The sequence below is a fragment of the Mauremys reevesii genome, linkage group 12, assembly GCF_016161935.1.
Source record: "Mauremys reevesii isolate NIE-2019 linkage group 12, ASM1616193v1, whole genome shotgun sequence".
Classification (NCBI taxonomy): Eukaryota; Metazoa; Chordata; order Testudines; family Geoemydidae; genus Mauremys; species Mauremys reevesii.
In genome coordinates this window covers 13,741,905-13,766,873 of record NC_052634.1, presented here as the reverse complement: position 1 = coordinate 13,766,873, position 24,969 = coordinate 13,741,905, and the positions used below count along the sequence as shown (strand labels likewise).

The following is a 24,969-nucleotide window of genomic DNA, read 5'->3' as shown; positions in this document are numbered from 1 at the left end:
GAGCCCGAGTGCTGCTGTCTCTCGGGTCCAAACCCTGTCATTTTGCAGTGTGGACACAGGTCACATGGTGGACCTGAGTCAGGTGGTCTGCGTAGTGTAGCATGCACACTCAGCCCATTTCCCATAGACCCAGGTTTACAATGCAGTGTAGACATACCCTAAACACTGTGACTTGTGAGAGAGGAGCAGCATTAAAACCTCTAAAACAGATGGGAAATGGTCATAAAGCAGCCCTTTGAAATGCTTTTTCTTGCAAGGAGGGAGAGCGTCTCTGTAAAAAGAGGCTGTGTTATCCAATGGCATTCAGTCTGGAGGGCAGCTTTAATACATCAAGTCTGTGTGGTTACTTTCAAGAGCAGATCTCAGTGTGTGTATGTATAGGCTGGTGGTACCAGTTGAAATAGTTAGACCGTGTTAATGGCAGAAAAAGATGTCTGAAGGGGAAAAATCTGATGCTGTTTAATGAATTTTGTTAATACCTGTAAATACAGTAGTAGTCAGGATCCCTAGTCATAGGGTACAGCTGGTTCCTGTACAAACACAGAACAAAAAGACAGTTCCTTCCCACAAGAGAGTTCACTCCCCCCCCCCCCCCCCCACCTGTTTTAATGGCCGAACCCAACTTCGGAATCTCACTGTTAGGACTAAAACTGCCACCTGCCTTTTGTGCCATTCCTGCAGCATTGCTCCTTGCCTAGTAATTCTGGAGGAGAAGAAAAGGAGACTAGGAAAGCCAAGGTTGGTTTATTTTTTTCTTTTCAGAACAGTTATGCCACAGGTGTAACTGAACAGATAAGCGCCGGGACAGACTGACAGGCAGCAATTTGCAATAGGCTTGGCACATAAATACAGCACTCATCGCCTCGCTTGTCTTTCGAGGTACCTGGCCCCACAACCTCATGGCTCTAAACTAGTTTCTCCACGCCCTAGCTCTTTTCAGTATATTGTTAATTAACCTGGCCGAGGCACAAACACACACAAATGCAAAGGAGGTGGCTTCAACCAGGCTCGATTAATGCTGTTGAGTCGTACATCTGAATGTGAGCTCAGTGGGACTTTGTTTTTTAAATACCACAAGACACCTCGGTCTGGATCATGGCATTACAGTACAAATAAAAACAGAAAACAAAACCACATCCGCATCATACAAAGTGGGAAGAAAATGAGAATCTAAGTATTTACAGAGCGGGGCTGGGAAAACCACAAAAATATTTACATAAAAATACATGAGCTTGTCAGCATATACATTTTACACCGGTTCTCTCTCTCTCTCTCACACAAAAACCCCCAAACCCAAAACAAAAAACCCAAACATGAAAATAAGACACTCTATAAATTAAAGTGAAGGGAACACTGAAAGTAATCCTAAGGCTTTCTGGGATTTCTCTCTCGTGCGGCTTAGGGCAAAAAGGGTCACATTTTTACAGCAAGAAAATGAACTGCAAAAGTCACCATTTGTGTTTTTTTTGCAAGAATGGTTGCACGTACTGGGGGTTACTGTGTACACCTCTTTAAACTACACCATGTCTGTGGTATCAGACTTCTGTAGCACATGGTTCTGGAAAAGTGTCACAGGCCCTTTAAAAAATAAATGTTCAATGCAATTTTTCATTCAGATTTTCTAGTACATTACACACTGTTTCAGTCAATGCTTTGTCTACATACCAATGAGATGAATGGTAAAGACTACACACAAGGGTCTGTCCCTTTTATAGCTAAAGGGAACAATACATTTTTCAAGTTTGTTTTGGTTTTGTGTAGCAATTTGCTACACCTGTGCAATCCTCACTGATATCTCCCCCCCCAACCCCAAGTGATAAGCACAAGCCTATTACCTCTGTAAAGACCTGTAGGCACAAAGTTTTTACTGTCATATGCATAAAGTTTAAACCTGATCAGACTTTTTAAAATCAGAACTGAAGTAGATGATGTGACAGGGCCCACACCTTGGTTGTGATCTCAACATCTGTAGTCACGGAGAGCTTTCTTTATGGGCCACATTCTGCTCTGAGTTGCAGGTGTAAATCCAGAGATCTCTACACCGCTCCCAGAGCAGAACTGGGCCCAAACGCTCTCACATGGTAATGAGAAATTAAGCTGAAAACTCAGCAAGTGGCAATAAAGAGGCAGGCAGGCAGTGATACAGGTATAGGAAACTTGCCAAGTCTGCTACTGCTCATGTATCCTTAGTGAGGTTATACTTAGACAATAGGTTACTACAGATTAACAGAACCTGGCACACAGTTGGTACATTTATCATCCTAATTTTTTTCCCCAGCAGGGGTCTCCCCTCCCTACCCCATTCACTGATAGGACTAATGCCCCTACGTGCCATGTTGTGCATCATACCCAATGCCTACTTGGCCAAGGGCCACCTGAGACTCATTGTTCTTGAATGACCTGGGGCAATTCCCACCCCCTCTGCAGTGGTCCCCTTTCCTGAAGAATGGACACTGTTGGGTGTATAATCTAATGAATGAGGTGGGACCATTTCTCTAAGGGCCATCATCCAATTCCAAAATTTAACCACAGTACAAGAGCAGAACTGCATAGTTCACTATATGGCTTTAAGGGAAAAAGAAGGTTCAAACTATTAGCGGCTGTTAGCAGTGGAGTGCCTGTGAAGGGTTCATGTTCCTTGCTTGCTGCTCTAGTCTCACCCCTTCCTTAGGGCACCTGCCCTAACCCTGGAGTAGAGCTACCGGTTGGGCTCTTACAGGGCTGCTGGCCCTCCAATTGCATGGTGTAAGGATGGGCACGGGAGGAAACTAGGGATAAACTGTTCCCAAGTACATTAAAGGGAAGAGGCTGAATGAATGGCTCATGCTGGAACAAAAAAGAAAGATCCCTGATCTCTAAGAGAGATGTGAAGCCATTAATCCGTTTGTCTACACAGGGAGTTAGTCTGAATTCACTATTTCCTGACTAACTCCATGGGTGGATGCTCTTATTCCAGAATAAGAATGCCCGAGTTAGTTTAATCCAGGGATTAATCTGATTTGGAATAAAGCACTCTTATTCTGGTATATGAGCATCCATCCATGGAGGTGTATCAGGAACAGTTGATCTGCTCTAAAGTCACACCCTACCTTATTCCAGATTAATTTTCATGTCTAGACAAGGCCTTAATGATGGGGTCGGTTTGTTCACTTACGGGGCCATTCCTGTATGGTGCTAAGGGGCCTTGACTTCCACGGAAACCAATGATGGTAGGGTGCTGAGCGGACTGTCATGCTGTGAACAATGGAGCAGGCAGAGATCCCAGGTTCTGTCTCTTGCTGCTACCGTTTGTAAGGAGTGGAAATAGTTGGGAGATGGTGTTTATGCCCTATAGGAGCAGACCAGCTTCAAGATAGGCAACAAGTGCAGGCAAATGAGCAGAGATGTTCAGTGTTCGAGGGAGCTCAGTTCAGCTGTCTCATAGGGAGGATTCTTTGGGTAACTTAAGGCCAATACAGAGAGGTTGGAGGGAAAATTAAGGCATTGATGGAGAGAGGTTCGACAGGCTGTCCTTGTCACCTCAATCCTGAATAGCCTGAACCAATGAGTTTTTGTTCCTGCCCCAAATCCAGAACAAGGGAGGCTGACACTCTGGAGCAGCAGAGGGGAGATGAAGTGCTAAGTCAAGTCCCAATACTAGTCTCTAAATGTAGCTTGACCGAGTACTGTAGCTAGACTCCCCTGGACAGATTGTATCAGGAAAGCCAGGTTTACTAGCAGAATTGGCTATTAGCCCAAAGAAAATGGTTGGTCCACTAAGTGGCTCTGTGTTTTCAGCTAACAGCCCTTTCGTGCTTTATCCTTTCACACCCCATCCCCTTCAAAAAACAAAACACACCCTCTAGTTAGTCACAAGGTGAATGATATTGAGGTAACCTGGATCACAGTGCTCTTTTCCTGACAGCTAAATTTATTTCCATAACATTTAGGAAAAACTCTCTCTATTAAACAAATTATTCTTAAAACAAAACAATGCATTGCACAATAAAATCAGACCATAGGCTATCCTAGTTGAAACAGACCCAGAAAAGGCTGAGATTAAAAGAACCAAACTGCTAATGACTAGGTACCTACTAGAAGTGTGTTGTTCCCCTGTGAGCGCTGACAGGTTTTTATTATTACTTTAAAAGCCAAAAATAGCAATGAATAAAACACTTGTTCTAGGAGGCTCTGACATGAGTTCCTTTAATAATCTTAGCTGAAGGACTTTCAGCTAAGAGAACTTCTCAGATGCGTTCTTTAAGTAAACCCTCTGAATTTCAAAACAGGTAGAGAAGTTGTGTGATCCAACAGTACATAAAAGGTCCCCGTAGCATGGGTGAATGCTGAATATTTTAAATGCTAAATCACAAGTATTTTCTAGGAAGCCCTGTCTCATAAAATGTATGTGCTTTAAGGTGGGGTTTAAATGGCTGTGAATCCAGAGAGGCTGCAGATGAAACACTGACTTGTTTCTATGAAGTAGGGAGAGCATTTTAAATAGGCAGGGCAACAGCAGGGGTTTGTTATAAAGAGGTGCATTGTCCCATCCCTTCACCCCGCCCCAGTGACTGAATCCTGGTGTGAACAACACTTGCAGTAAGGGAGGCAATGCTATTTCATAGCCCGCACAGCACATAACTGCTCTGTACTTACAGCAACTCGCTGTGATCTCACGAGTGAGACAGTACTAAAAAGAGGGCCTCATCCTGTAGGCCACATATGAAAGTCAACGGGAGTTTTCCCTGAAGTAAGTACCGAGTTATTGGGCCCAGAGCAACTCCACGGTCACGCAAGTCGCTCCCAGCAGGGAACCTGTGCTCTAGTTTACAAGCTGGACACAATCATCTAGTGACATTGTAAATAGAGGGTAGTTTCTGGCCAGCTAGGACGTGCAATTAAAGAGCTGGTAGCCTGTAAGTAAAGAGGAATTAGAATGAAATGTGTATGCTGCTCAGTCACCTGTGCCCAGGAGTGTGTGTGGCAGGGGAGAGGGTGGTTTTTTTACTTTCAAAGGTAGAAGTGCTGCCCTGGTTTGCTTCGCTTTCAAAACCCGTCTCCATTTATAGTATCAGTAAATATCCCTTCTCTAGTTAGAAGCTGCTTGTTCAATGAGCCTTTAAAAACCAGCCCGTGTTCTGTAACAGCTCTGTGACCTGGCTTGCGGCCAATCTCCCTCCCCCTACACAATTTCCAAGGGGATGCAGAGCACCAATAATCTAGGAGGAAACAAACACTTTGAAGCTGTCCTTACCCCACAGTGTTACCGATTCAATCTGAAAGGGTCAGGACAGAGACTCCCCGACGGCATCTCATTCAAAGGGTAAAACCTATCCGTGCAACTCCTCTGATGTTGGCAGTTGGGAGAGTGACTGGATATGCCACCAGAGGAGCTGCACGCAACCACCAGCCCATGTCAAAGCAGGGGAAGGAACCCCCCTTTTCCCCTCCCCACCATGCCTCTTTCAGATCCGCTCTGCCTTTCTGGGTCCTGGCTCATCTTTCCACATGCCAACACAGCCTGTGCGACTATTCCAACCTTCAAAGGACACGAAAGAAAACTATACACCTAGGACAAACAAACATTGAGTGGTGAGCTAGTGGCAGGGCTGAGAGTGCGTTGGCTTTGCTCAGGGGGGTGGGTTTTTTTTAAATTTTGTCATTGAAAAAATAAAACAGTCCACTGTCCAGCAGAGGCTGCTTAGGCTCTATCCCTCCTCCTCCCCCCAGCTCACTCGGCATGGATCTCTGTTTCCGGCCTCTGCAAACACAGCTCTGTAGGAAGGAAGGCCCCTTGGCCCAATGCTGTGGCATATGTCCTACTGTGTGAATGGGGAAAGCCAGGAGGCATGAACGCCCCTCCTCCAAGGTAGCCCCCTCTTTGGTGCTGAGGCATGGTATGGTAATCCTCCAAATTATCATACTGGGACACCACTGTCAGACTGCTTTGGCGTTTGCCAAGGGTTTGGTACGGGTACAGGAGGCCAGGGTCCCTGTCCATGTTCTCCGGATGCCGGATTCTGAGGCTGTGGCTCCGTTCTGGCTTGGGAGGCGGCGCCATGGGTTGGACGTGGTGCTCCTCCTCTTTATTATAGCAGTCTCTGGTGTGCTTCTCGCCAGGGGCTGTTTGCCTGGCTCGAGGCCTTTCCAAGTCTGGCCGGTCCTCTGCCAGCTTTGCCTCCTTGTGGTTAGGTCGCAGGGCCTCCTGGCCGGCCGTGACGTACTTCCCACCCGAGTGCTGGAAACCAACGAGCTCCATGGGTTCCTGGCCACCCTTTGGCCTGTAGTCTGGGTAAGGGGGCCCGTTTTTGGATTCCGAAGGCTGCCGATGGCTTGCTTCCTGCTGCAGGTGTCCCCTGTGCTCTGGATCGTGCAGCTTTCTGCTCCTGATGGTGCTCTGCTTTTGGGGAAGGGAAGGCTTCTCTGACTGCCCATTCCCATAGGCCCCGTGGTAATAGGTTCTGTCCGGCTCCGGCTCGGAGCGCTGCAGATAGTAACGTTCGTCCCCTTCGGGGGTGGCTGCCTTGGTCGGATATCTCCCTTCTTTTCCTTCGGCTACAGTCAGGAGACCAGTTTTCCCAGGATCCGATTTGCTGCGGAGGTGGATGATGTCCAGCCCCCCCAGCTCCTCCTGCAGCAGAGGAGCCACGTTGTCGTACTGGGACATCACCGGCCCTTTCACTTTCTGGCGTGAGCGGCTCTCCCGGCGGATGGACTGCAGGCGGTATTTCTCCATGTCCTCCAGATCCCATGACATGTACGCGTGCTTGATGTCCGGGGCCGGGGGCACATCTCTGCTGATAAAGCTGTGCTCTTTTCCTGCCAGGTGGCTCATCAGGCCTCCCCGAGGATAGGCAGGCAGGCCGGGATAGCGGTACAGATTCTTACTTTGCAGCCTGGAGGTGTAGGATGCAAAGTCTCGGCTAGGAAGGGGGTGGAAATGCCTGAGCCGCATCGTGCCGTAGGGGTCCAGGTCATAAAAACCCCCATCCGCTGCTGTGGGGTAATAGGAGGAGCCAGACGAGCTGGAATAAGGGCTATACCTGTAATGCACGCGCCCATTCTCGAAGTAAGGCTGTAGCTGAGTGACGTGATAATCTGAGTGGGGCTGGCATGGCTTATACTGATAAAGGGGCCGCGGGCAGTACGCGGGCTCGTCGTCGGGAGGCACCTCTGTCCGCGAAATGGGGACGGAGCGGATGGCGGAAGGGGCGGAAACGTGCAGCGACTGCACCCTGCGGATGGTGGGGTAGGGCGGAGCCTCCTCAGCGTACCCGGCGCTCCGCAGGGCGGTAGGGCTCACGGAGGACGCGTACTCCACGCGGCCGCGAGGCTTGGAGTGATGGGCTGACGTATTCTTCCCTTGACTGGCGTAGGCGGTGTAGCGGGGGACCACGGAGGCGGGCGTTTCTGACCTGGAGGCGTAAGCTTGGTGCTGGTCGGACTTGCCGTGGTAGGAGAGATGTGGCGGGACGCTCTCCGGCCTGTACTGATGGACGGACGCTGGCTTGTGGTGCAGATAGTTCTCTGGCATGGACGGCTCGGGGGTGCTCTCTGGCTTGGGATGGGGCAGATATGCAGACTGCAGCGAGGCGTGCTTGGGCGGTGGGGGCGGGGGCAAAGCCTCCTCCCCCGACGATGGCAGAATGGAGGAAGCCGGGAAGGAATGGTAACTGGAGGTATTCACTGCATCCATACTGTTGGAGTGCATGGCTGCAGCTATCTTACTCTCCAGCGTTCTCACGGGCGGGATGGGGGGTGCAAAGCCATAGGAGGAGGAGTGTGCGGGGACCGATTCGGAACGCAGGTGCAAAGAGGGAGCCCTGACGTTCTCCCGGGGCTTTTCCAAATGGCCCTGGTGGGACGCAGCGGCGGATGAGGTACAGCGGATAGCGGAGCTACTTTCGGTGACAAAAACTGGAGCAGGCTCCGCTAGTCGAGGCTCGGGCGGCTTCTCTGGAGGCGGTGCTCCTCGTACCTAGTATGGAGAAACCACATGGAGGTTAGCGTGCGAGTATCCCTCACCCTCCACTGCTGAGTCTCTATACTACCTACCCATATCATTAGCTCTACAGAACGCATCACGCTCCCCTACAATACAGCCCGGGCTGCCGTTCAGTCTGTGCAGAGCTTTGTTTGTTTTGAACACGGCAGCAATGTTGCCTTTTTAGTGATCTTTGGAATGTGCTACAGTTTGCACCTTTTTTCCCCCAGGCTTAATGGGGACTAGCGGATGGGCTGGGAAGTACCGAGATGGTCTTCCCCCCACAGTTTATGGTTACAGAAATAAATGGACAAAGTGGCCAAAACGTTTTGTACAGAGCCTAAAACAAACACTTTGACAGGCGGCCTTTATAAAGGTACGTATTTTAGCACACGCAAACCTTGTTTCAAATCTATATACCTAGCTCTGAGTTAACGCATGATCTATAGCAGCATAACAGTACCGTACAAGTAAATATTTAGCTTCCGCTGAATTAAGAACACTATTCCTTAGCGCGTCTCAGTCAATTATTAGTTGCTCGGTCGGCATGGCTCAAGTTGGTAGCGTGTAGCATCGTGATATCTAAAGCCATTTGAGCCTACATCCAAATCCCAGGATTCAGGGCTGTTACCGAACTGTACCAGTAACTGGCCAAGGGGAGAGCCCAGCACTGGTTAAAAATACCATCCTCAAGAAGAGACGTGAAATTAAAGGTTTTTTTTGGGCCGCTTCTGCTGGAATTTCCGAGCACGTCTGAGGGATGGCTTTGAGATAGGGAATGCTAGTTAAGACACCGAAGGCGCGGTCTTGTATTCAAAGCTGTGTCTAAATTCCTCATTGCATACAGTCCAGTATCTAGCCCACTTTCCTAAATCACTGTGCTACCAAGACCCAAGTCATTGTTTGTTTGCAAAACAATGTGGGAAGATGAGAATAATGGTATGTTGGCAGCATTGATTCTCTTAAAACTAGCGTAAGAGGGAGTGTGCTGGGGTAGGTATTCCCTGAAAAGCACCAGCATAGCTCTAAGTGGGTGTATATATTATACATACACTCATAATTCCTGGGAACCTGTCCCACTCCTTTGTATTTATTAATTACATCTGGAGCAGAAAGTATGTCTCACTTGCTCCTCCGTGGATACAGCCCATACTTTTGTCTCTCAAAATTCCATCCCTACTATTATTACACAGATGCTGCATGTACAAATATATATACAAGGGGAGGGGGCGTACGTGCGCATCACTTACCTGGTCGGAACCACTTGATCCTCCGGCGGCTACGGCTGGAACTTGTCCCGTGGCTGGCTGATGGTCTGCTTGTCTCTGAGATGGTGTTAGGGAATTGGTCATAAGAATGCGCTGAGCAGCTGTGACGGTAACATCTGCCTGAGCGGCGGGTTCAGGGGCCGTGTGCTGACCCGCTGTTCCACGACTCATCTCAGTTGCCGACGTCTGGATAGTTGTCACGTACGTCATTGTAGCCGTGGCGGTTTTCTCCCTGGCGGCTACAGGAGGAGGCCGGAGTTTGTCATCAGCTGTGCTGGCAGGGAGATGAAGCTTCTCCGCAGGGATGTGATACTTATCCATAGATATGCAAGTATGGAGGTGTGGCTTGTCTATGGGCACGTCTGTCGCGGACGGTTCCCGGCCAAGCAAAGCATCTGTATGGAGAGGAGCGTGCGCCCAATCCCCAGGGCCACCCGGACGGGAGGGGAAGCGGTCCTTGTCTCCCACCGTTCCGGTATGGAAGTCGGAGTGGTTCCAGTCCACCTTTGTGCCACTATGCAGGTCCCCAGGCGTGCCAGTATGCGGACGGGGCTGGTCCCTGTTTCCAGGTGTACTACTGTGTAGATGATTGCAGTCCCCAGGCGTCCTAGTGAGGTCCTGGTCTAAAGGTGCCCCGCTCTGGAATTGATCCCCAGGTGCCCCGCTCTGGAAGTGGATTTGGTTCTCGGGAACACCAGTACACGGATGGAGCTTGTCCGGAGCAGCCCCGGCAGAGAGGTGGACCTTTTCTATAGCTATACCAATGTCAGTCTCTCCGTAATTTGTACAGTCAGAATGAGCGTCTCCTGGCTTCTTCTGGGACCGAGTAGACGCTTGCTGTGCGGACTCGGCTAACGCTAAGGCCAGCATGCGTGCTGCATTTTTCGGAGGAGGAGGAGGGACAAGAGACACAGAACTGACGGGAACGGGATCCTGGGGGGAGTCGAGGGCAACTGCTCCTAATGGGGGGAAAATTGAGAGAGAGAGAGTTGTTACTCTGTAAGGATAGTGACCTAACCCTATAGACCATTATAAAAATAGATGCTTTTCACAGTAGCATTTCCTTGATGTGAAATACTTTATCTTCTGTCCCCCATGCAAATGTTGCTGAATAGTACAGCTGTTCAGCAGGAAAACCACACCAAGAGATTGTCTAACGGTTCCTCTTGTATTTCTAGAGAGGTAGGAAGTAGGTAAGGCAGAGAACGAGACCCCCTTATAACCAATTTAGACCACATGCTTTGGGGCTGAAAAAAAGACCCTTCTTCAAGTGTTGTCAGGTGGGTTTTTTTTCACTGAGCGTCTTAGGCGGTCAATTCACTCGTTAACCGATATGCAAGGGTACGCTACAGAGTTTCATTTTATGATAGGATGAAAAAAAAAAAAGACAAAGAGGGGGCACATAAGGTATCGGGGAAAGTATCCAAGAATTCTGTGGCGGAGGGAAAAGAGAGAGAGGTTTCTACCGAGACCGTAGCAACCTGCATCGCCCTGCAAGATACTCCCTCCGATTTAGGATTGGAATCGAGGCGTATTCCCCTCTTCTAAAAGGCACGCAGAGAAGTTTCCGAGAGCAGGTCCCTTTAGAACTTAAAGCAAGAATGGAGGAAAACGCACTGTACCTGGCTGAGTGGGTCCAGAAGGTACAGTCTTATTCTGGCCGCTAGGCACGGGTCGCTCCCCTTCTCGCAACTCTGGCTTGGCAGCAGTCAGCTGGGTCTGGGCCTCTCGGTGGCATCCCTCACCCGCTGCCACCTCGCCGGCTTTCAGGGGCAAAGACATCCTCTGGGTCGGGGACCCGTTTGTGGCTTCATTGATGCTTTTGCTCCAGTTTGAAGAAGCCGCACTCCCCGCAGCGGCAGGCATCCCTTCGCACGCTTGTCTGGGCGGCGTCAAAGAGACCGGCTCCGATATGGTCACCGGCGGAGACTTGATCGGCTTTCGCCCCGTCTTAGGCGAGAAGGCACGGGTGACCTTCTCCGAGAAGGAGTGGGTTTTGGATGCCTTCTCCTCAGTTGGGCTCAGGTCCAGAGTAAAGAAGGGACTCATTTTCTCTTGGAAGGGGGACACCGGTTCAGAGCTCGTGGCACTGCCAGGGGTGTGACTCTGGCTACCAGACTCCAAGTCCTTCTTAGCTACACTTGGCTTGTCCCTGTGAAAACCCATGGACTCCAACAAAGAGACGCTGCTATCCAGGCACTCAGACTCTGCCTTGGGTGGACTGCACTGAAAAGACATAGGATCAAAATCCAGGCTAGCTACTCCAATATCCGGTGGGCTCAGGTCAACCTCTTCCGCCGACCTAGGAGAGATGAGGGCGGGAACGTGAATCAGCCCCTCGTCCCCATCGCTCTCGTCGTCACGGGGCAGGTTATCGTAAGAATTGCAGCGGTTCACGGTCCCCAGGAGTTCCCCGTTGAAGGAAGCAGACAGCGCATCGCTACTGGACCTGGGTCTTCTAGGCCGGAACAGTTTAGATTCACCTAGCAACGAGGAGACGGATAAGCATTAATAGGGCACTAGATCAATGTCCATTAAAAACTCCACGAGGCCATGACTTACTAGCTGTTTTTGTCGATTGAGTTTAAAACTCTGCACAACGGGACACCGATCTCGGCTGTGGCCTCTTGGTGCTCAAGTAATACAAATAATAATGAACCAGTGCAGGCTAACTTGGTTTAAAGGGAGCGTGGGAAAGTAATGTAGAGGTACTTCAAACCATTTGCTAAAACTATTTAAGTTTAGTCCGCCTGAACGACGTAGGCTGGATCATACGGTTTTTAGATGAAAACAGGGTTTTAGAAAACTGTTCCAAAATGCAGTCAAAGTCCCAATACGGTCTAGTCGCAAAAGTGAATATTAAACATAAGCAGATCCGATACAAGCACTGTCTTAATAAAAGCAGGTTTTACTTTTTGATCCTAGAAGGAAAATAACATGCAGTAAAGATCTCTGAAGCGCACCGCTTCGGTCCACGGTGCCACAGGAATGCACAAGCAAACCTAGTCCATTAAGCATGCCCGCGTACCTTTCTTTAGTCACCTCGTCCAGAAAGATCTACGGTCTATGGCTCCGAAGGCGCTGAGGCACTGCCAAACTTAAGCTTACATTGAGTACTGCACTTCAGTCAGGGATCCAGACAGTGAGTAACTTTGTCAAATGTATTCATACGCTTCAGAGATTTTTGCTTTCTCAGATACTCAGAGGTTATGGTGGGAAGTGGCAGTAAAGCACTCAGATTTCAAATGCATTTTAAAATTGAACGATTGCTATATGAAGGCCAGACGGGGTCACATGTACTAGATAGCTCGTTTTGGTTTTCCGCTGCTGTGGTTGGGGTTAATTTAGCAATGCTATTTCTCGGTCAGTGCCGCATGACATTTTATTTACTATATGTCAACCTCTCTATACCTTTCTTTTTAGAAATTAGCATAAGGCAAGGGCTACTAACTTTGCCCCCCTACCTATGTTTGGCGGGGGTGTCACCGTTGAGCGCCAGAGCTGTGCTGGGGGAGCGGAGGAGGACGGAAGCTGGAATCTGCTATGTGAGCAGAAGCAGAGCTTCGCTAGTATATTGTGCAGAGATACTCATACCGGCAAAGTGCTTTTAGTGTAGACCTGCCCTAAATTTTAGTGCTCGTGAAATGAAGTGCATTGAGTTTTCTCAGCTTATCTAATAGTACCTCACCTTTAGAAATGTCCCAAGGAGCAACCATCCATCGTTGTCCGTTTTTGCACAACTTCCAGTAAAAACTAGGCGAGTCCAAGCTAATTGCACTTTTGACCTACAGAGGAGTTGCCTTACTCCTATGGAGATGTATGTTGCAGGGGAATTACCTGCACCTTGTTCTGGCTTTAACGAGTTAGTTCTGTCTTAGACCCTAAGATTGCAGTGAACTAGAGGCTGAAACATCAGAGTCATGTAAAACTCTACTTTGTAACATTTAGCTGTAAAGCGGCGACTCCTCCTGTGATTGACCTCAGTCACGCTGGATTGGCACCATTAAGTCGTTGGTACATGACTGCTTATGAGTTACATGCCCTAACGAAGGTAGAGGCAGTGAAACATGAGCAGGGTGTGTCCCTGTTTGGCAACAGATGCACAGATTCCAAGGCCAGAAGGGACCATCGTGAGCCTTGATGAGGAGGTGGAGCTAGGCTGAGGAGGGGCCTATACAAGGGGCCGCTCAGCCAGGCAGCGGCTCAGCTGCGAGCAGCGGCCCAGGAGCAGGCCAACAGGGCTGCTAACAGGGGAGTTTCCATGGGAGTTGGCAGGGGAGGCCGCAGGGGGCCCGGGGCTCTGGGGGTCACCCCGGGGCTGGACCCCATGGCCTCCCAAGGTCCCTGCCAACCCTGAGAGAGGTTCTACAAGTCTGTGTGCTGTGTTCCCCAGGTGAGAAAGCTGAGAGAGGCAGAGACCACAGCAGCCACAAGCCAAGCAGCAGAGGAGACACTGAGGATGATTGCATGCGGCAGCTGGGGTACGTATGCATGAAGTGCCGCCTAATAGAGCTCCTGGAAGAAAAGAGCCAAGCTCCAGAGATGCAGGGAGAAACCCTGGTAGAGATTAGAAGGGGGTTTGAGCAGCTGATGGAGCAAAGACAAGCTCTGGCTGAAGGGGAATGCTCAGGGGTACAGGGGGAAGCAGGGGCTAAGGCCTGTGAAGGGGGAATGCTGAATGGGGAACATGGGCAGTGGAAGCATGTGACCATGAGAAGCAGGCGGGGGAAAAGGAGAGCCAGTGAAGGAGAAATAGAGCTAAGGAACAGGTGTGAAGGTTTGGAGAATGAGGAAGGGGTACAGCAGGTGGTAGCTGACAGTGGGAGGGCAAGGAAGAAGAGAAGAGCGGCTAGTCCAATAGAAAGAGGGGAGGAGTCGATGGAGGCGGCACCAACTTTGGGCCCCGGGAGGATGCAGGATGGCTTAAGGGGGACTACAAGGGATGATGGGAATGGAAGGAGCTTGCAACCAGGGGGAACGGGGGATAGGTTAGCAGACTGCACTGTCTATCTATCTGATTGGGGATTCCATACTGAGAAGGTTGGACAGGCCTGTGACCAGGGCCAATCCACAGAACAGAAGGGTGTGCTGTCTACCAGGTGCTAAAATACAGGATGTGGACCTGCGGTTGAAAAGGATCCTAAAAGGAGCAGGTAAGAACCCGTTGATAAGGAACCAGTTAAAGGTGATCTGTCAGGTCGGAGGGAGGTTACCAGTGGAGTTCCTCAAGGTTCGGTTTTTGGTCCGATCTTATTCAATCTATTTATCACTGACCTGGGAACCAAAAGTAGGAGTGGGCTGATAAAGTTTGCAGATGACACGAAGTTGGGAGGTATTGCCAATTCTGACAAGGATCAGGTGATCTTCAGTGGGATTCTGACCTGTCCCTAGGGAAGGGCAACAAAGGGAAGTGACAGGTTATCGTTAGGGATGATAAAGAATTTTAGTTGTTATAAGCTGACACCAGTTGGAGTGGTGCTATAAGGACCTAGGAGTCCTGGTTGGGATGACTATGGGCACTGGGAGGCTTTCAGGGACAGAGAACTGTTATTTCTAGTAGAGATAAGGAGGTGCTAGTCCCATTATACAAGGCGTTGGTGAGACCTCATTTGGAGTAGTGTGTGCAGGTTTGGTCTCCCGTGTTTAAGAAGGATGAATTCAAACTGGAACGGGTACAAAGAAGGGCCACTAGAATGATCCGAGGAATGGAAGGCCTGTCGCACAAAAGGAGACTTGAGGGGCTTGGTTTGTTTTCCTTAACCAAAAGAAGGTTGAGAGGAGAGATGATTGCTCTCTTTAAATATATCAGAGGGATAAATACCAGGGAGGGAGAGGAATTATTTCAGCTCAGTACTACTGTGGACACAAGAACAAATGGATATAAATTGGCAGTCGGGAAGTTTAGGCTTGAAATTAGACAAAGGTTTCTAACCATCAGGGGAGTGAAGTTCTGGAACAGCCTACCGAGGGAAACGGTGGGGGCGAAGGACCTCTCTGGCTTTAAGATTAAGCTTGATAAGTTTATGGAGGGAATGGTTTGATAGGATAACGTGATTTAGTCAACAACATGCCACCGCTGGTAATTAGTACCAAGGGTCAATGTTGGGATATTGAAAGTCTTTTTCCCGAGTGTCTGGCTGGAGAGTCTTGCCCACATGCTCGAGGTTCAGCCGACCGCCATATTTGGGGTCGGGAAGGAATTTTCCTCCAGGGTAGCTTGGCGGTGGCCCTGGAGGTTTTTTGCCTTCCTCCACAGCATGGGGCGGGGGTCGCTTGCTGGAGGATTATCTGCTACTTGAAGTCTTTAAATCAGGATTTGGGGACTTCAACAGCTGGGTCGAGGGAGAGAATTATTTCAGGAGTGGGTGGGTCAGCTTTTGTGGCCCGCATCTTGCGGGAGGTCAGACTAGATGATCATAATGGTCCCTTCTGATCTTAAGTTCTATGATTCTATGTGATCATCTCATCTGATGACCTGTCTAGCACAGGCCACAGAGATTCTCCAAAATTAGAGGATGTCTCCTGGAAGACTGGGCCCTTGCTGGCTAAAACTGATTTTACAAGAGAAGCCACAGGACTTAGTCACAGACACCACCATCTACTTTATGACGTGCTGTAACATTCACAGGTCTATAGAAACGTCACACTCCCTTTTACGCTTTGTGAGCCAGTTGTTTTTCTATCTTACCGTCAACAGCATGCAGGGAAGTGAGAGACTCTTCGCTTTTAGCCGAGCGCAGGGTCCCGCTATCTCCTCTCCCACCTACCGAACCGAACATAAAAGAAGCTTTTTTTATAATCTGCCACGTGCTCGTGGCGTGAAGATAGATGGCTTTCTGCCAGCCGTACCGCTCGCTCGAATCTAAGCAGCTTTTCTACTCTCCGACATGCACGCACAAAAGCTCCAGTCACAACTGTATGCTCGCTCTTTGTATCCCATACCACAATTTATACTACTGGGCATTTCTACAGTGTCTTCCGTCAAAAAGGAGCTTTACGCACACAAGTGAATTAACAAAGGTGCCGGGGTTAGGTGGTGGTAATATTCTCCCCTACAAAGGGAGAAACTGAAAACAAGCTGTTTGTTAATCTCTGCAGAGGGATGGGTTGGGAAGCAAACTGGCCATAGGTCCCCAGCCCTGATTTCTTTTGGAGGAGAGGGTGCAGGCTCACTTGAATCTGAAATGGGAGGAATGGGTAAGGAGCCCCATAAGATGATACCCCTCGATCGGGGCAATGGCAATGTATCCCACTGATCCGTCGGTGTAATTCAGAGTAGTTTGAAGGCTGCTCTAACTTTCACCATCTGCCCGTGGCTCCGAGGGCCATTACAGTAGCTGAGGATCCCGGGAAGCCCTCAGCCCCTGTACTCTAGCATGGTAAGCAAAGGATGCCCCTCTACTAGCTGTATCGGTTTTTACTACTGCTTTGTGGTGGTAGCACAATGCAAAGCGGCCAAAGGCAGGGAAGAACTCGGGCTGCATATTTTGTGGGCGCAGAATAAGCATTTACTTTAACCCTGAAGTACTGGGAAAGTCTGTGGATATTTCTGAAACCGCTGCCATGAAATAGACAAGGGTTCCCTAATATGGCCAAGTTGGGACTTTCTCTCTCCCCTCTGTCTCATTTCATTTTATACTAAGGAAAATTTGTAAATAATTCAAAGTTCCTGAAAACTATAAGGTAGTATTTTAAGAGAAGCTGAAGAGAGATACTAGATGGCTATACATAAAAGGGGGTTGTGGGTAAGGGAGAGGCGCATCTCTATTACACACAGAGATTCTAAGTGCTTGTCTATATGGGGAATTTTACGGGCATTACTATAGTAGTATAAACTCCTTTTTTACCTATGGAATGAAGGTCCTTTTCCAGGTTAGTTTATACTGCTCCCAAAGAGACACAAGCTAAACCAGAAAAACATGCTCTTATTGTGGAATAAGAGTTATACCTGTTTAGTAATGTCAATAAATATTCCCAAGCACGCTGAGTTATCGGTCCTGAATATTCCATCTTAGAGGGGATGGATCCATTGGGTTGCTTTTGTAACAATGACACCTCTTGGATGAGGTCTGGATCTAAATGCATGAACCTCTACTGCCTCAGCTACATAACTCAGGTCCCATTAATGAAAGGCTGTACCAGATTCAAACCTCTATTCGTGGATTATGGCCTAAGCACTGGAGGGGAACAGAGACGCCTACTAAGTGTGGGTTACTTTCCCAGCAGCACCTTGTTTGGTAGGAACAAAGGGCACCCTACTCACCTGCCAGCGCTATGGCTTTCATTTCGGAGGGCTCACTTGGATTGCGCTGCAGTTTCCGCTTGGAGACGGAAGAGGATTTTCCCAGGTTGAAGAAGGAGCGCCAACTGCCAACAGGGGATTTCTTCATCTTGTTGGGCGGTCGTTTTCTGGAGCAGGAAAGCAGAAGGGGGTTTGCATTCGAGACACGTTGCCAGTCACTAAGTCTTACCAACCAGACCTGATTCTCTCTGCACCTGGCCTGCTGGCTTTGGCAGAGAACCTGGTGCTGAAACAAGGCTGAGAAAACTAGACATGTACATTTCAGCAGCAGAGGATATTTACGCTTCTCTACCTGGAAAGGTCCAGTCCCAGAACTTGTGGGGTCAAGTCCATTGAACAAAACTGAGCTCCTGTAGAAAGGACATTCGCTTCCTTTTCGGAGCAGGGCCGTTGGAATTTGTAAGGCACCGGGCCTGAACCAAGACTCTCTCTTATTTTATAGGCAAATAGACCTGTTCCCTTAATTATAACTAAACTAAACAAATCAGGAAAGGGATTTGAGAGAATTTCATTTGCATTTATAAAAACTACTTGACCCCACACCGCATCTCCTAAGTCTCCATGCCCACGTACATGAATCTCTGGCAGGATGGAGGGAGTCGCATGGCCAGCTCGCTCAAGGCATACAACAAACATATGGCCCAGTTTACACCTAAGATGTCTCTGCATGTGTCCTGCTGCACCCTCCTGGATACAGAACTACCCCATCCCCAATGGGGGTGGGAGGCTGACTATGCATTGTAAGCAAATCTTGCTGAGGTCAAATGGCTGTAATTGTTAAAAGCCTGCCGAAACACACAGTGATGGAAAGTAAAAGCCTCCACCTTTCAGATGGAAAGTCTATGACGGTGTGGAATTTCCCCTGTAATGCAGCAGGGCCTTCTCCCACTTCAATGTATTTACTGTCTGCCACTATAGGGGAGTTGATCTGGGCTTGCGTCCTTGCTTGTGCCTCCTCCAGGGTGAGCAGCTTAGTTGAGGGCGAGGACACCAGCAGTGATTTGGGGCGTGATAAGGAAGTGTGACCTGCAAATGAAAACCAGAGACAAGGAAGAAAATCAGAGACCAGCAGTAGGAAAAATAAGGCCTGTGGATAGATTATAGCATTTCCTGAGCCCTTGGAAACCCAAGAAAAGGCCAACATAGCTTCTATTAGCTCTGCCATAGCAGGGTGTGTGTGATAGTGGAATTAATAATTGGCAAAGTCTTATAGGATGTAATGGGGAGGGAGAAAACCATTAGGATTCTGTATCAACTACTCTAGAAGCCTACAGGACTTGATCTCCATTCTACAGGGGTTTGCTTTTAACCATCTCTGACTTCTAGGGCTAGAATATTTTCAGTTCTCCTATAGGATGGTTCAAAACCCTGGACAGAAAGGTGCCTGTTTTCTTTCTAATTGCTGGTTTTACTTGTACTCACCAACCTTGGTTCTAGCCCAGGGGGTGGGGGTGGGGGAACATCTAAACATTTTAAATCATACATACTAGTTGCAAGCATGTTTGTAACATTTTAAATAGCTCCCAACAAATACTGGGGTAGAGTGTAATAAATTAGGAGCTGGACACAAAGCAGTTTTATGGCTGTAGTTGTGTTTTTTCCCCCTTTTTCTTTCTTGCTACTTAAATAAAGTTTTGGGGGTTGTTTCTTTAAAGTGAGTTAAACACCTCCTCCCCAAATAAGACCAAAACTAGTTAAAATTACTTCCCAGGACTACAACCCTGTATGTCAACTTTCCTTCCAGAGGAACCTGTTACAACAGAGCTAGTTTATACAGTGGTTTAGTAAATCACATCAAATGCAACCCTGTTACGATAGCCCTCCTGTGCCTAGGAGTATGAATTTTGCCAATGTTAATCCCTTGCCAGCTTACTGAACAACAAAACTCCGCATAAAATGTGCACGTAGGCCCCTTGTCCGCACTGGCCTGCGAGACATGTTTAAAAGTTACTCTATGCTGAACAGTGGCCCAATCCCCCCACGGGCTTGGAAAAATGGTATAGAAAACATGTCCTGGCTCAGGCTGATCAGCAGTGGCCACTCAAATCATGTTAGAAACAATCCCCTAAAGAGATGCACGCTCGAAGCACTAGTAATGTGTACACTTCCAGCGGAAGGTGTGACTGCAGCTTGTGTATACACACTCAAGCTAGATCCTGGGTACAGATTGGAGCTGGCTTGAGTAACAGTACTAGTGACGCCTCAGCAGCAGGGCCGGCAACACAGACTGTACAACCCCACCCAGGGCACTGTGTATGTCCTCGAGCTGCCATTGTTCAAGCTAGCTAGATCACACCTAGCGCAGGTCTGTCTACATGTGCTGTAATCGTACCTGCCGTGTGAAGTGCGGTGCAGACAGACCCTTACAGGATGCTACATGCTGTCTGGCTCCTGTAGAATGTTCCCTGAGCTTTGCTACCACAAGCCCCAGCTTCCCGCTTGCCACTGAGACACATGGCTGAGAGCAACCAACAAATCAAAACAGACTGGTTTGGTAACTGGTAAATTAGCTGAATTAAACACAGACCATTTTGAACTCACACAAACATGCTGAGAATTTGAGCCAAATAATTGTCTCCCCCTGGAAGAAAACAAACAGCCTGGACCAGGTATAATTAACAAACATTGAAAGATCAGCTAGACTCATGGTAGAAATATGCATGTATCGCTGAACTGGGGCGCTTATCCTAACAGCTGAGCAAACCCCTCACTCCTACTGCTTTATACTTGCCTCTTGGGTGGAAAGCTGGACTGACAGCAAATCTACTCTGCTGAAGACAATGAGGCCCTAACACAGAAATGGAAAGCATCAAATACACTGGCAAACAAACAGCTTAACTCACTCTGCCCATAGTTAGTGACAACTGCACTGAAAAAGCCCATTTTCTACTAAGTATGAGCTACATTAAATCAGCTACTTGACATTTTAATATCATCTATTAGTAATACAGCATGGGGGTTGAACATACATGAATCTAACAAATGGAGTTAAATCCATCCCTGGTGTAACTTTACTGACTGCAGCGGGGAGATAGCAGGCATTTGCAAGAAATGGGAATTTTAGTTTTGAACTGTGACCATTTTCTGCACCAAGAAAAGCCTTCACAGACTGGGCTGCATGGTGAATGCAGCAGAGGAGTGAATGCAGAACTCATCTGTCCAAGTGGAGCTATACCTTTAAGGACTCAATATTGGACTATCATCTCTGCTGAATTGTAACTTTCTGCCTAAAATCTGTGTGGCGCCGTTAGCAGTTATTTTACAGGCTAAACAAAGGAGTAATGCTTTAATCATTCCAACGCCCTGTACAATATGGTTCAGTTCATTGCTAGGCCCTCCAACCTCTTTGGGTGCCTCGTAGCCTCACCCCCTAGGTCAGTGGTTCTCAACCTCTCCAGGCGACTTACTGTGCCCCTTTCAGGAGTCTGATTTGAGCCCCGGGGGGATGGGGCTTGGGCTTCCACATGTGTCAAGCTTCAGCAGGGGCCCTGTCTGACACCTTCTGAGGCCAGCCCTGCACTTGAGAACCTCCTAAACCCATCCCACAACCCACCATGTTGAGAAACATTGATATAGTATATAGAGCAGTATAAACAAGTCATTGTATGAAATAATAGTTTGTACCGACGTCACTAGTGCTTTTTAGGTAGCCTGTTGTACAACCAGGCAAATATCTGGATGAGTTGAAGTACCCCTGTTTGAGAACCCCTGCCAAAGGTGGGAACTGGCCACTAGTTACAAGAATATGGGTAGAGTTGCGTGGCTAACAAGTCGGAGCCACGCTAATGAATGCCTGCAGGCTCCATGGAAAATGGACCCTTTAGTGGCTAAGATTTTAAATGTTTCTTATCAAAAGTGGGGCCCAAAATTTCAAATGTGGGTGTCTAAAGTTAGGCACCTACTAAAGTGGCCCCATTATTAGGGGTGCTGAGCACCACCACTTCCCACTATGGTCAGCGGGAGCTGTGGTTGCTCAGTATGTCAGGGTGCCGCACTTTCATCACGTGTCAGACTGCGCAAGCCTGTGCTGCAAAGACAACTTGAAGGGAGGAGTGTGCAGGAGCGAAAACTTTAAAGATTATCACAGACCTTCCACAAGGGCAAAGCTACAACTGTGCCAAGACAGAGAAACACACGTGAATCGCAGGAATAAAGAGCAGTAAGTGCTGATGTCAAATTATTAGGCTCAATTCTACAGAGCACCCTTGCTTCCTATTGACATCAATGGGAGAGGAAGGTTGTCAAGACCCCCAAAACTCAGGCCACATCTATCAACTTTAGGCACCCATCCCTGAAAATGCTGGCCTTTTGTTTTTACTGTAAACACTATTCCAAATTTCTACTGGAGAGGCTAGAGTTTTTGCTACAATCTTTCCCTAATTTTGCTACAATTAAACCCCCCAAGGAATGTACATACCTGCCCCGTCTCGTATGACCGAGCTGAGTTTGGAGCTGAAGAGGACATCGACGTGATTCAGGATGAATTCCACCACCACCGACTGGATTCGGACCTCCATGAAGGCAGCTGTTCCACTGAAACAGGCAGACTCTATCTGTTTCGATCTAAGGAAATGCACGGCAGATTAAACTTCAATATAAATTCACCATGGGTACGGGCTCATTGAGCACACTGGCTTGCACTGCTGCGACCAGGTATATAACACCACTTAGGCCACGTTCCATAATGGATCCAGATAGCACTTTAAGGGACAGATTCTCTGCTGGTGTAACTCCCTTTGTTTTCAAAGAGCGGTGCAAATCCTCACGCTGAATTTGGTGCTGTGATGACTTCAGTCTGGATCTGACTCTATGTCAACAGCAACAGTGTCTCCCTAGCGGAGGGAGGAGCAGCTGTTGCAGGCCCAGACTGAGGTCAGTGATCGAGCTGAATATCGCAGGCTTGCCTGTTTTGTCCCCTCCTCTCCATGTGCACTTGAAGGTTGACAATGCAATTACATGAACAAGCTCACTGTAGCCTTTTAAATAAACTTTTCCCCATGAGCTAGGAAAATCTCCAACTAGCCCTGCTCAGCCAGGACCCCCACATTCAAAAGTAGCCTCAACCAAGAGAAAATGGCCAGGCAGAAGAGACTGGCTCACACACGTTAACTGCCCACGAGGGACTCTCTGACTCCGATATCTCAGGATGGTAATTGGACAGTCCAGAAACTAGCACAATAAAACGAGGAGAGGGAGGGTTGGTTGTTTTTTAAGTAAGGTTTTGAAATTAGTGATGGCATTGTAAGATGGTCATGTGACATGGGACGTTCCAGAGGACAACGTTTATCCAAGGGTCTGGCAAGATCATTTCCATATGTCTGAAACCTACCCGAGGTGCTGCTTCACCTCCTGGCTTGAAGTGGTTTCCATCATATATAGGGTTTACCATTTGGCTCAATGGCTCTCAGCACCCCTAAAACCTACTAGCCATATATATCATGTCAAACAATACAGACTGCTGCACTGGGATGTCAGTGGTGCCACAGAATGGAACCAGTTTTCCTGCATGACCAAAGGACATAGTATCCACGGAGAGAGAAAAGTTTAGGCCTAATTCTCCATTCATGGACACTACTGTCAATAAGAAGTCATTCTGTCAAAATCAGTGGAGTTATAATGGTGAAACAGGCCCAGTGGGCTCAGAAGGCAGCTGCTGTAGTTCCACTGACGTCAATGGGAATGATGCTGTTTACGCTAGAAGACGACCTGGCCCAAGCTGCCCAGTCTCAAAGCACTTTCTTTGGAAAATCGCCCACTGAAGAACCAATAGCAGTTGTGCCTGAATAAGAATTGAAGAATCAAAACCATAGAGGGTTTTCTGGGTGTTGACATTTAGCATCCTCTTGGGAACATAGCACGAAATAACCTCAGCATGCAGCGTTTACTTGGGGGAACAGGTTTGATGCGTGTTTCAAACGTAAAGGTGAGAGAAAATCCAATAGAAGTACCTCAGTAGGTTTGGTGCCCAGACAATTGCTAAGTTCTTGGTATGCATGTTTGTGATGGAGCAGTAATCAGCTAGATGAGCCAAGTGCCTCATTAGGAACTCCAGCGTCCTGAAAAAATGAGAACGAGATGCAAAAATTTGTTAACTCATTCAAATCATAAATCATTCAACACCCATTGGCAAGCCTCGCTGCAATTGGCAAAAAACACAATGAATTAATTGGTATTTGCTTGGAAGCAAAAGAAGGGATGATGTGCCCTAAGCAAGACAAAAATGTTGCCTCAGGCAGATAATTACAGCAGGGTCTCCTGACTGTCCAATGAAGAAACATATGCACTTGTTAGATTTAACAGAACACAAGGGCAGGCAAACAAAACTTGATGTGGGCAAAAATACCGGCAACTCCACTAGCTTAACAGGCTATAGAACCAGCTAGTCGCTCTGGAGTTCATTACTCGGCTGCTCTACCACAATGTTGTGCAACAGAAATAAAACATTTGCTCAGGCAGAGCCTGGGTCTGATAGGTTTTGCAGCATGCCCAAGAAGTTATCTCGGGCTTTTGGGAAGGGGTTTATTTTATTCTCTTTTTGCGTAAGGAGGAGGATGCTTTTATTTAGGAACCCGAGTGGCGTTTGGTAGGAGGCTGCTTTGAAAATCCCAGCTTTAAGAACCAAGATAGGATGATCTCTGTTACGTTTTGTACGGTGTTTATGGGACGGACACCTGCAGATATATATTTATACATCTAAATAAGATACAGGGCGAAACTTTCCAAGCCCATATTCACACACTCAAAGACCATTACTTTTCAGCAGCACAGATGGCAAGCACCCCTGGAAATTTTCAGGAGCTACCTGTATTTATTACAGGCAGCAGTCAGTGCTCCATGGTGCTGGTGTGGAGCACTGAGGGTATAGCTGATGGGGGTACAAGAGAACCTGCTCTCACACTAACACAACTGCTGATGTGCAGCTCCCAAGTTAAGTCTGCTCAATCACTTACTAACAGCAATAAACTTTACGAGGTGAGTGAGTGCAGGATCTCAAGTCTCCCCACACCTGTCCTGTCTTCACTTCTTCCCTGCTTGGCACCCCTGCCTGGTTTCTCTTTGCACACGTGCCCTGTGCAGAGACACGTAGGGATAAAGCCTTAAGCTAAAAAGTCTGCATTTACTGGAGATGCACTGCCCTTCCACAGCCTGTGCTGCCAAGCGCCACCATCAGCAGCCTGGAAACTCTTGCTTGGCTGACGATTATTAGAAGAATAAAAATGTTCTTTTCTTCCAAAAAGGCTGCACAGCCAAGCCTCAGGAACGTCTAGGAGGAAACCTCAAGTGAACCACCACTAGGGGGAACACTTGAAGCAGAGTTATCTCCTGTGAAATGTGATTGCTTTCACCTGGGCTTTTATCCTTTCCTAGCCCCCTCTCTGTTCCGAGAACAAGGCTGATGCATCAAAACCAGACACTAGGGCAGAGAGTGATTACAG

General features: G+C 48.1%; 1 protein-coding gene across 3 annotated transcripts in view; it reads right to left on the bottom strand.

Moving 5' to 3' along the window:
* Positions 1-599: 599 nt before the first annotated feature.
* ARHGAP32 (Rho GTPase activating protein 32) overlaps positions 600-24,969 on the bottom strand; it is a 190,079-nt gene continuing 165,709 nt past the window's right edge. For 2 of the 3 annotated variants that reach the window (XM_039496377.1, XM_039496379.1), the window contains 9 exons: positions 23,482-23,589; positions 21,951-22,096; positions 20,265-20,321; positions 18,358-18,559; positions 17,495-17,640; positions 15,920-15,994; positions 10,854-11,714; positions 9,214-10,190; positions 600-7,957 (listed from right to left, as the gene is read on the bottom strand). In XM_039496377.1, the coding sequence (XP_039352311.1) occupies positions 5,711-7,957; positions 9,214-10,190; positions 10,854-11,714; positions 15,920-15,994; positions 17,495-17,640; positions 18,358-18,559; positions 20,265-20,321; positions 21,951-22,096; positions 23,482-23,589 (4,819 nt within the window). In that variant the 3' untranslated portion in view covers positions 600-5,710. The remainder of the gene's footprint in view (positions 7,958-9,213; positions 10,191-10,853; positions 11,715-15,919; positions 15,995-17,494; positions 17,641-18,357; positions 18,560-20,264; positions 20,322-21,950; positions 22,097-23,481; positions 23,590-24,969) is intronic. The other variant, XM_039496378.1, reaches the window with a different exon arrangement.